Source organism: Carcharodon carcharias, chromosome 5 (genome assembly GCF_017639515.1).
Source record: "Carcharodon carcharias isolate sCarCar2 chromosome 5, sCarCar2.pri, whole genome shotgun sequence".
Lineage (NCBI taxonomy): Eukaryota > Metazoa > Chordata > Chondrichthyes > Lamniformes > Lamnidae > Carcharodon > Carcharodon carcharias.
Window position 1 is genome coordinate 128,407,527 of NC_054471.1, and position 12,384 is coordinate 128,419,910.

The 12,384-nt window shown below is 40.7% G+C and overlaps 1 protein-coding gene across 3 annotated transcripts in view; it reads left to right on the forward strand.

The window, feature by feature from the left end:
- The first annotated feature begins 649 nt into the window (after positions 1–649).
- serinc1 (serine incorporator 1) overlaps positions 650–12,384 on the forward strand; it is a 35,089-nt gene continuing 23,354 nt past the window's right edge. Inside the window, exons 1-3 of one of the 3 annotated variants that reach the window (XM_041187482.1) lie at positions 650–784; positions 7,261–7,422; positions 11,051–11,244. In XM_041187482.1, the coding sequence (XP_041043416.1) occupies positions 746–784; positions 7,261–7,422; positions 11,051–11,244 (395 nt within the window). In that variant the 5' untranslated portion in view covers positions 650–745. Of the gene's footprint in view, positions 785–894; positions 1,003–3,899; positions 4,273–7,260; positions 7,423–11,050; positions 11,245–12,384 lie in introns of those variants that run through there. The other 2 variants (XM_041187483.1, XM_041187484.1) reach the window with 2 other exon arrangements.

Genomic DNA, 12,384 nt, shown 5'->3' on the forward strand with positions numbered 1-12,384 from the left:
CACACCAATTTGACCCACACCGGCCATACAGTGAACGGTCCCTGCAAGGAGACTAAACTGCTGCAGCAATACTTTCACGTGCACATTGTAGCCTGGATAGTGATGGTAGAGGCTCCAATTTCTATCTACCTCATGACTGACCAGGAATTTCTCCTACTCTTACTCTCTGTCAGGGGTGCATGTTGGAAGGACTTAAAAAGTTGATATCTGTGTTAGGAACACTTTTCCTTGGTCATCAAGTCCTGGAGTGGGACTTGGCCTCTTAAGTTTCTGGCTAAGAGGCAGGAACACTAACCACTATGCCACAAAACCTTTGTTGTGGAATGAGGATTTATAAAAGAGAAGGGATTTATGATGGCTCTGGGCTACAACGCACAACAAAGGAGAGGGTTTTGGAGATACTAGTGAAATACTTATTGAGAGCAGCAGCAATAACATTGAGGAGAATTCACCGTGCTGCTACCTCCATCAACAAAATAGTTCAAATTTACAACTTGCCAAATTCTTTGAAATAACACAAAGATACGAATAGTTATTTGCCTCAAGGAGGGAAACATATAAACGCAAATTTTGGTAATAAAAGAAGTTAAAGGGTTCCTGCTGAGGTTTAGCCAGCTCCTGGGTTGTGCTGCTGGATCAGGGGAAGAGACGGGGAGCGGAAGCGGCGCGGGTGTAAACAAGCTGTCAGTCACTCTGTGTGTTCCACTCATTCCCAGTGCCAGGAGCCGGAGTAGCAGCAGGGGCAATGGGAGCTGTGCTTGGAGCTTGTTCATTAGCCAGCTGGGTAGGTGCACAGCTTCAATGCAGTGGTCCGCAGATAATTTAGCGAAAGTGTCCGTCCTAAACCGGTTGCAAATGAATTGCTGTGCGGGAGAATGCGCCGGCTGGCTCTCCGTCATCACTGCAGATCGAGCGGATAACAAAGAGGGAAAGTAAACCCTGTGCCTGGATCCTGGCTGCTGGCGCTTTTCTCTTTGTATTTCTGCTGGTAGCTGGGAGGAGGTGAAAGGGGTGCATGTTTTTTTTAAGTCCTGTTATTGTGTCTGATGTGTATGTTTTTTATAGATGCATTGCCTCTGTGCTGGACTGGCGATGTCACTGACTTGTGATACTGAAGATCTGAGTCATGGTGGACACAAGGCCTTTAAATAGCTAACTGGCTTGATCCGATTATGTAAAATTCCATACAGCTTTCTGAACCCGTTCCGTGCTTTAAAAACTGATAGTTGGTAAGGGGAAAGTGTATGTATTGCACCAAATGTCTGGCAAATCCCCAAATTTTACGCCACTTCTTTCCCGACATATATACCCTTCCAAGCTGTGAAGGAAGCTGGATTGAGTGTTGCAGTAAGGGGTGTGCCGAAGGATGAAATTTTGAATGTATAGTGTCTTGAAAACCTGTGAGCCACTGCTCTTCTGTGATAAATCAGTGAAAGCGGTGAAGTATTACATTGACGGGTTTTAGGGTGCTGCAAGACATGTCTCCATTGTAATGGGAAATAAGATGATATTGTGTTGGTTATTAACATTGTATTTACTTTTTATTTGGCTTTTTATGAAAACTGTCAAATGAGCACACTGCAGCAAATGCAGAGTTTTCAGCAACAAATCTCTAGCTGCCAGTTTGATGGGATGTATATTGAGCTGGGCTTTTGGACCGGGCTGCTGTGGAGATAGAGCCTATCTTGGAAAATTTCTAGTTAAGTTATTGACTCTCCTTTAATTACTGCTGTAAAAGACTTAAGACACTGTTGCACATTCCCGAACGGGAGGGGTGGTGATGTGTCTAAGACAAAGAGCAAACTGGAGAGAGAAATAGATTGAAGTAACATAAAGGAGTGAATCTTGGTTTAATACGCAATAGCGCAAACATTCATGTCATCACACCTTAAACAACTCATTAAATACAAAACAAAAACAGAATTACCTGGAAAAACTCAGCAGGTCTGGCAGCATCGGCGAAGAAGAAAAGAGTTGACGTTTCAAGTCCTCATGACCCTTCAGCAGAACTACAAACTCATTTCTGTGCTATGATTTTGCACATCCCTCTAATGAGTCAAATACTGCAACAATAAGTTTGGCATCACATAATCTAATGATTATACACTTCTGTTGGTACCAAAATAATTATATTCATGGCTCGTTCAACTTTAAGACTACATCCAACAGATCATAAAGGATTAAACTTTACCAGACAAAGCACTAAACAAGTATTCCAGTATTGAACTATTCTTTTACTACATTAGTAATAGCTATCCTAGTTGTTGGACGTAATAAAATTGGTTCAATGCATGGAGAAATACCATCTTTTAGTCTGTGGAACTCTCTTCCCCAGGGAGCAGTGTAGGCTGGGTCATTGAATATAATAAAGGCTTAGTTAAATAAATTTTTGATCAACAAGGGAATTAAAGGTTATGGGGGTGGGGGGGAGGGGGGCAGAGAAGAAAGTGGGACTGGGGCCACAATCAGATCAGCCATGATGTTATCGATTGGTGGAGCAGGCTCGAGGGCCTGATTGGCCTACTCCTGCCTCCAATTCTTGTGTGTTTTCTAATTAAAGTGAATTATAAGTTAACAACTGTCCAGAACATCTTAAACATAGTCAAACTTAAATCTCGAGTAAGCATCTTTCGTTCCTTGGCTAGACTGTACAACATATGGACTTCTACAGATAAAAACTTCCATTCTGATTTTAAAAGCATTTCCAAGGTGATACCTTACATAATTTCTTATATGTAATTCACAGACTTCATCCAATATTTCTAATAATCCTCTTACTATCACAAAAGGAAGTATTATAATAGTATTTAACAACAACTTATGAATAGAAATATATTTTACCTAAGACAAAAAAGGTAGTTGAAGTAGCATTAAGGAGTGATAAAGTTCCTACTTCAGGGCACAGCATGACGTTCCCCCAGGAAGACTGGTCCATCATCTCAGTGGGGGTGTGAATTTAGTTTTAAGAGAAAAAGCTAACGAGGTATAATGTTAAATAAACCAAGTGATATATAAGAAAAAATATTTTTTTTAAAATGGGGGAGTTGAATTCTTGGGGGTCACACAACACATATTTTGAAAGATTAAATGTGATGGGTGGCTGTGAGATGTAAAATTGCTAAATGAGGCTGGCCAAATGTGAATTATTCGCTGGAATATCATGTTAAAATAGTGAGTTTGCTGCAGGTGTCAGTTGGACATTGTATTTGTCCAAAGGATTGATATGACAAACTTGTGTGATTTTTGTATTAGAAATATACAAAAGCATTAAGAGAATAGAAAAGGTACACCTAGAATATTAACTTAAGCTAGATTTTAATTTTAGAGAAAAATATAGATTCGTAGTAGTCAAAGGTTGTTTGAGACTGATAAAAGAAGATGCTTTCAATACTGAAATTGATCAATATTTGTAATAAACCTCCAGCCAGCAAAGAAAACAAAAACCTCGAGATCATTTAATAAAGAAATGGATGCTATAATTGTTGGTGTTTTCTGGATGGGGGTGAATTTAGTTAAACTAATGGTTTTCCTTATCCATAACTGCAACCATGAGTGTGGTCTGCCCATTGCACAAATACCCTACCCAAAACTTGGATATAGGTTAGCATTTAATCTTTGAAAGTGTTATGAAATAAAGGCAGTTTAAGTAAGTTATGTGTATTTGGGTGTGTTAAGATTAAGATATATCTTTAATGTTTAAGTTTTATCTGTATTCCTGGAATTGTGTGTTGAGAAAAGCTCAATTTGAGTTTTAGTTTCGCTTTAAAAGATGCCTGCATTTCTTGTGAGTTTTACAACTTTAAGAGAAGTTAACGCAAACACAAAATTAGAAAAATGGTGCTGTTGCCTAGCAACAGGGGTTCAGAGAGGCAGGCCCCTCCCATCCACCCACACACACAAACTAAAGAAACAGCAGTTTTGAGTTCCAAACCAAACTTGTTTGAAAGTAGCTGCTAGAGACGGGAGCAAAGGGACATAGAGCTAGTCCCAAGCAAAAGAAGAAAGGCTCCAAATCCAGGGGAGAGGAACAGGAAAGATCCCAAGCAGACCTTCTGGTCAAAGAAAGGCCAGGAAGCTTGAAAAGATATTGTTAAGTGAAGTTAAGAGTGAGGAACAGAGAAGGGCTCTAAGCTTCATGCTTAAAAAGATGAATAATGCAGATTTAAAGTGACCCAGGGGAGAGGAACATCAGAAGGAGAGTTTGAAACCTCGGGGGTGAACCCTTACGGAAGGCATCCAAGAGAAAGCTTCGGTTTGGGAGAAGATTCCAAGGTGAGTTCTTGAAGAGTGGAGATTAGAAACTCTCGTGTGAAAGACGGAATTCAGTGAGACTAGTTGGCTTACGGTGTGACAAGCGAGTGGGGGGTGGAGTTGAGAGATCCATAGCATCTATTTGAAGAGGTATCTATCACTTGGTTTCAGAGTGTGGCGTGTCTGACCACAGGTTGCCAATTGGATTACTTGAACTGTGTTCTTACTGTGAACATTAGAGTATAAGATAGTTTTTGTAACTTGTGCTATCCTTACAAATCTGTATATATCTGTAAAGGTATAGTTGTGGGCGAAGGAGTATTGTAATATAGTTGATTTTTTTTGTTAAATAAATGTTTTATCCCTTAGTTAAAAGTTCATTCGCTGACTCCAGTGACTCTGTTCAGTAGCCACTCTCCACGTATCTCAACAAACATTAAAGTTAGGATCTATCAAGCTGGGTTCCAACCTTGGATCAGGCTTGTCCAGCTATAGCATCAGCTGGGATCATAACAAAAGATTGTCTTAGAATAGTTCTAATGCAACATTTATGGCGATAGCTGTATTCAGGTAGAAAAGAAAATCACTGCTCTGTCATTGCCATGGCTTGAAAGTTTCTGTTGGAATTGGGCAATATGTTTTTTCTTCTATTAATGTTTCCTTTGATGAGCAGATGTTCTAGTGCTCTATTAACTACCTAGGCTTTCAGCCAAGCCTCATTATGTACCCTCATTAAGTTTGTTGAAACAGCTGCTCCCTGGGGGAAATATTGTTTGATTGACAGCTCAGGCTGTCTGATCTCTACTGTCAATTTCATAATGTTTGTTTACTCAAGTTAAATGCTTTCAAGGGTTTATGGTTTTTGATACTTTGAAGGGCCTGGATGATTGACACTTTTACTGGCTTGCAGTGAAGATTTTTTTCAAACATAGCAGAAAGCTATGAATTGATTACTTTTTTTCAAAGATTCTTTATACACGGACCACTATACACTGTGGGTGTATATTGGTTCTAGAAATGTACAATAGTTCAATGGACATGGAAGTGCCATAGCTTGGCATAGGGGGCAAGAGGAACCATAAGGGATGGGTGGAAGGGCAGAGTTTGGCATACGGGGCATGAGGCGGACCTTTTGAACTTACTTTTTAAAAGGTCCGCTCATGCAGACTATGGTTCACAACTCCTCTGAGGGGCTGTGAACCTCGACTCTTTAAAAACTTGTCCTGACTCCAAGAAAATTGCAGACAGGGAGGACATGCCCATATCCGAATTAGACCCAGCCAGGTCTGGAGTGGGCTTTTTACAGGAACCAACCTGCACCCTTTAAAGGTGCTCCTGAAATTCAGACAGCCCAGGAATGGGGTCGGAAATCCGGTAAGCAGAGCCATCCTGCCATTTTTAAAGGGTCCCAGAGTCAGCCTGACATGGTGTAAATCCAGGCCATAGTGCCTGTTTCCTATTCCACAGTATGTTTCTCTAAATTTATTAATGTTACATTGTTTTTCTTAGCTGAACCATTTCACTTGCCCAACCTTTCAAAATATTATCAATGCTCTCAATGCAAGTCACCTGAATATTTAATTCTGGGTCACTAAAGAATGTTGGGCTATAAAAGTGCAGTGTCTCTTCCAGTACAATTTGGGATTGATGTGAAAACCACGAAGCCCCAAATAAATCTGTGCTGATGTCTGTCCATAGACAGCGCCTACTTCATATAATTTCATGTCTGCTTTTTATTGCTAAGGCAGTTTTCAATCCTGTGAACAAATTCAGTGAAATTAATTAAATTTATTCTTTTTGTTTTTTTTTAAAAGGTCTCCCGTTTAGACCTTTCATCAATTGCTATTGCAGATCTAAGTGAATTATTTCCAAATAGTTAGTTCCTCAAAGAATCCCAGTAAATTAGTGTGGCATAGCCTAATGTTCCTAAAGTCATGCTGATTATTGCATTTAGTTTATTTTGTTTGAACTCATAAAAGTATTAACCAGAGCTCTTTAGCATTTCTAGTGTGTATTTGATTTTATTCAAGTTTTCCAGTATTAAATAAATGAAGTAAAATTGTAATAAACACTAAGTATGGTTTCTTGAAAGTGCTCTCAAGCGCACTAATGCCAGCCTGCACTGATAAGGTTATGCTTTCTTTTGGCATTAGCATGTTGAAAATGTTGGTGTGGCAAAACTGTGGCATAAGGGCAGTGCCAAGCTGGTATCTGATCTTTGTGTATGCAGGTGTTTTTTTTTTAAATTGCTGATTTCATGGTGACATTTAAAATACTTCTTTAAAAATGTCGATGGACAGGCTTCTCTTTCCCACTTCATGATACTTTATAGAAGAATCATAGAATTTTAAATATAGATTTTGATCCAGTTCATTTGTTCTATCTCTCTGAAAGCCTTGTTCACTTGGTCCCATTTTCCTTTTTGTTTCCACATGTCCTTATTTCATTTTATTTTCATTAAATTAGAAACTGTTTTTAAAAACCTACACAGGTTCTACTTCCTCCACTTTTTCTGGTAGGCTTTCAACCTCTCTTCACCTTTCTGTTCTCCTTTCATTACTTTTGGCTTTCAAAATCATTACTGCTCAAACAATTGCAAATTTGAGAGGTGAGTTAGAGGCATGAATTGCTATGGGAGTTATGACAAGATAGTACTATTTCCCCTTCCTCCCTATAAACTGTTTCAAGATTTACAAACTTGTTTGTAGTGCCGATGCTTTATCCAAATTCATTTTAGTAATGTTCGAAAATAATCCGGTGTATACACTTTCATTAAGAAAGGAGGGAGAATTAATGAAATAATAAAAACTATACAAGTTCTTTCTTATAGCTGTAGTGTAGTATTATGCATTTCACTTACAGTTACTCCCTTCAGTGAGTATTAAAGAATATTAATTGCAAACATTCATGTTACAAGTAGTTGTAAAAAAAATCCAACACTAATTACATGTTTCATGGCCTTACTATATCAAGGTACAGTTTCATTGGTTATTTTCTCTCTCTTTGCAGATACCCTGTTTATGTGGCAGTGCACCATGTCTTCTCTGTGGATGCTGCCCAAGTGGGAAAAATTCAACAGTGACTCGTTTGATCTTCGCATTCTTTCTGCTCCTTGGAGTGGGAGTGGCTTGTATTATGTTAATGCCAGGAATGGAAGAGCAGCTTAAGAAGGTTGGGTATCTGTTGGCAATATACTTCACATATGTATAACCTGGTCTACAAGTGCAAGCCATACAAATACATCCTAATGTTTTAGGTATAGAGAATTTAGAAGAAATGTCTTTACCCAGAGAGTGGTGAGAATGTGGAACTTGTTACCAGAGTGTGCAGCTAAGGTAAATAGCATAGATCCATTTAAGAGGAAGAAGGGAGTAGAGGGTTACGCTGATGGAATTAGATGAGGAAGGACAATGAGGGTGTTTGAATGGACATAAATGCAAGATCCAATCCCTGGTCTGGCTACCCCCACTAGACTTCCTTAATATCATAATAATAATAGGTCTCCCAAATAGTGGACTGGTTGCTTGTCATACTTGGGCAGTAAGGGAACCTCCTTCCAATCCCAGAAAGTCTACCAGTATAATCAGCACAGATTCTCTGTTGGAGCATTGTGTGTGCCAAATCACACATTTTCTGCAGCTCTTTAATGCTTCAGTTAAGAATTCAGTTTAGGGGAAGGTGGTGGCATAGTGGTATTGTCACTGGACTAGTAATCTAGACACCCAGGGTAATTCTCTGGGTACCTAGCACAAAGGAAGATGGTTGTGGTTGTTGGAGGCCAATCATCTCAGCTCCAGTACATCACTGCAGGAGTACCTTAGGGTAGTGTCTTCGGCCTAACCATCTTCAGCTGCTTCATCAATGACTTTCCTTCAATCATAAGGTCAGAAATGGGGATGTTCACTGATGATCGCACAATGTTCAGCACCATTTATGACAACTCAGATACAGAAACAGTCCATGTCCAAATGCAGAAAGACTGGACGATATCCAGGCTTGGGCTGACAAGTGGCAAGTAACATTCGCACCACACAAGTGCCAGACAATGACCACCTCCAACTAGAGAGAATCTAACCATCGCCCCTTGACATTCAATGGTATTACTATTGCACAATCCCCTACTATTAACATCCTGGGGTTACCATTGACCAGCAACTGAACTGGACTAGCCATATAGATACTGTGGCTACAAGAGCATGTCAGAGGCTAGGAATCCTACAGCGAGTAACTCAGCTCCTGACTCCCCAAAGCCTGTCCACTATCTATAAGGCACAAGTCAGGAGTGTGATAGAATACTCTCCACTTGCCTGGATGAATGCAGCTCCAACAACACTCAGGAAGCTTGACACCATCCAGGACAAAGCAGTCCGCTTGATTAGCACCATATCCTCAAACATTCACTCCCTCCACCACTGACGCACAGTATGTACCATCTATAAGATGCACTTCAGGAAGTCACCAAACCTCCTTAGACAGCACCTTCCAAATCCACGACCACTACAAAGTAGAAGGACAAGGGCAGCAGGCACAAGGGAAAACAACCCATTTGGAAGTTCCCCTTTAAGCCACTCACCATCCTGACACACGGATATCGCCATTCCTTCACTGTCGCTGGGTCAAAATCCCGGAACTCGCTGCTTAACAGCACTGTGGGTGTACTCATTCCACATTGACTTCAGCGGTTCAAGAAGGCAGCTCAACACCACCTTCTGTAGGGCAATTAGGGATAGACAATAAATTTAGCCTAGCCATCGACTTACCACATCCCATGAATGAATTTTTAAAAAATCTACTATGTTGGTGTGGGATTGCCATCCCACGTCAGAATGGGTAAGGTCAACCGATTTCCTTCAACATAGACATCAATTGCGGTTTTGCAGCATTTGTAGTCACTTCTACTGATACTATTTTTTTAAAGTTTATTTTATTTAAACTCAACTGATCAAACTGCATTGCAGCGATTTGAATCCATGTACACTGGTTTATTAGTCCAGGCCTCTACATTACTAGTCCAGTAACATAGCCACAATGTTACCATGTGCTAAGGAACACTGACATCCTTTTAATCAGATGCAAAGGATCAAGAGTAGGGTTCCATTTTATTCAGAAATTGACTTGTTTCAACTCTGCTCTAGGCATAAGAAAGACGTTTATTATTAAATGTGTGTGCTAAAAGGGGTCCTTTAGCCTAAAAGGTAACCCCCAGATTCTTTTCTGCACTGCAAGCTGTCTCCTTAAACCCTTTTCTCCTGTCTTCTCCATCCTCACCTCCAGCAACAGGTTTGAGGAAGCAATGGATTATTTTTTGTCACCTTCTGTATTTTTCTTTTAGTTTCTCTCCTATCTCCGCTCATGCCCCCTCTCAGCTCATCTTGTCTGTGACCCCATTCCCACTAAACTACAGATCACCCAGCTTCCCTTGGGTTTTGCCCCTCCTTCAAATCTGCCACCATCATGCCTTTCCTCAAGAAATTAACCCTTAACCTTTCCATCCTTGCAAACTACTGCCCCATCTCCAACCTCTGTTCCCTCACCAAAATCCTTGAACAATGTTGTCACCCCCTGAATCCTTGCTCATTTTTCTCAGAACTCTACGTTTGAATCCCTTCAGTCAGATTTCCGCCAATGTCACATACTGAAAAGGCTCTTATTAAGGTCACAAATGACATTCGATGTGACTGTGACAAAGGCAAACTATCCCTTTTTACTAGGCCTACTGCCTTTGACATGGTTTTTCACACTAAACTCCTCCAACACCCCTTCAACATCATCCAGCTGCTACGTTCTACCTTCCATAAAATTTTGAGGTCATCCAACTGGCTGCTGCCCATGTCCTAATTTGCTCAAACCCCTTTCACTCATTAGTCCTGTGCTCCCAGTTAAACAATGCCTTGATTTTCAATTTTTGGCCTCATTCTCAAATCCCTCCATAGCCTCACCCCTCCCTAGCTCTGTAATCTTTTCCAGTCCCTCGGACATATTTGCGCTCTAACTTCAGCCTCTTGAGCATCTCTGATTTTAATCACTCCACTCTTGGTGGCTGAGCCTTCAGTTGTCTAGGCCCTAAGTTCTGGAATACCCTCCATAGACCTCTTCACTTACCTACTACCTTGCTTTCCTCCTTTAAGGTACTCATTGAAACCTCCATCTTTGACCAAGCTTTTGGCCATCTTTCCTAATCTCCTCATATGGCTCAGTGTTATTTTATTTTATAATACTCCAGTGGAGTGCCTTTGGATAGTTTATTACGTTACAGGTGCTAGGTGAATGCAAGTTGTTGTTCACCAGCAGGACTCCTGAAGGGGATGCAAGACTTGCACGAGTTCATGATCTCCATTTCAGATGCTGTTGTAGCTCTGAAATGGATAATTAGCACACAGTGAATATTGTAGTAACAACAAATCAATTTGAGCAACTGGTTGGCGCTGAGTAGAAGCAGGATGGAAACTTGTGGGAAGTACTCTGGTTTGGATGGCCCTGGATCGCTTGCTCATTCTTGGAAAATCTAAAGTGACTATATTCATTTGTTTCCTTGTAGTTCAGCATCTTGTGCAATTTACACACAACTGGAAGGATAACTTGCATTGAAGAATTGAATATGAATTGTCTTAAAGTGGTGAATGAACGCTCAAGTTCTTCAGACCTATGGAGATAAACTATTTCCATGCAAGAAATGTGTTTTTAGTTTTACTTTGTACTAAAGTGTGCTTTTAAAATACTAATGGATGCTGTGATATGTGTCAATAAAACAAGCTTGAGGGATTTTAATTTCTCTTATCACCTCCTCTTTCCTATTCAGATTCCTGGATTTTGTGATGGTGGAATGGAAACATCCATTCCTGGAGTCCATGGACAGGTGAACTGTGACGTGCTGGTTGGATATAAGGCCGTGTACCGGGTTTGCTTTGGCATGGCAATGTTCTACCTTCTTTTTTCCTTGCTGATGATTAAAGTGAAGAGCAGTCAGGATCCAAGGGCTGCAATACACAATGGGTAATATGCACCATTCCCATATTATAAAGGACATTGTAGACTGCAAGCTTATGTCAGGGACTGGGTTATTAGCAATTTGATTTCAAGCAACGATTGTGTAATCAGCTGTAAACTTTGTAGTTTTCTCATTAGACTTGTGATAGGAAGTGACTTAGTTATGGTTCTCCCTGTATGTCTGCTTTTGACCCAAGGTTTGTTACACATTTTTACTTTTTGGTATGAAGTACCTGAGTTATCCTCCCATATCATGGCTGCAGCGAAAAGGTAAATTGATCTGCTACCAGGCTGTGCCAGTGGCACTCAGCTCCAGCTGTAAGGAGGTTTGGAAATGGGTGTCTAGTGTAATAAATAAATACTCCAAATGAGATTAAGATTGGAAATTTGATTTGAGCTTGTTTTGTAATTAAGTTTCCTTGAGTAATGGAGTTTAGTGGATTAACACAATAAATGTGCATGCTTACCTCAGGCCTCTTGTGCATTTTCCCCCTCCTTCAATTCATAATTTGTGTTTATGCCTTCAACCACCTTGGTCCCAGACTCTGAAATTCTTTCCTTAAACCCTTTGCCTCCATAAAATTGTCAGGCAGAATTTTCTGTTCGGTGTGTGGGGATGGGCCCCACTTGCCGACATGTAAAATGATGCGCAGTGACATCAGGCGTACGTCCCAACGTTACCGTGCATTATTCTGATCTTCAGTTAGGTGGACGTGCACAGGAATCAGCTGTGTGCCCGCCAAACTGTCAAAGGCCTGTTGATGCCATTAATGACCTCATTAAAGTACTTGTCAGGGCTGCCCGTCCAACCTTAAGGTTGGTGGGCTGACTAAGAGCCCAGGTGGCCTTCGCATCCATGAGCAAGATGAGGTTTCATGAAGGACTAATTAATTAAATAAAATGTGTTATGAAAATTCATAAACATGTCACATGAGGGGACATGTCTGAATAATTTTTTTTATTTTCCCATCTTTATGACTGAACTTAATCTCCCTGAGGCAGCTCAGTGCCTGAGGGAGATTTCTGCGCTCTGCGCAGGCCCCGACTCTTCCTCCTCCCCCTGCCCACACAGGTAGTGCTGAGTGCTTCCCGGTGTGCGTCATGCTGGGCGGGCCTTAATTGACCCGCCCGCGTAAAATGGCGGCA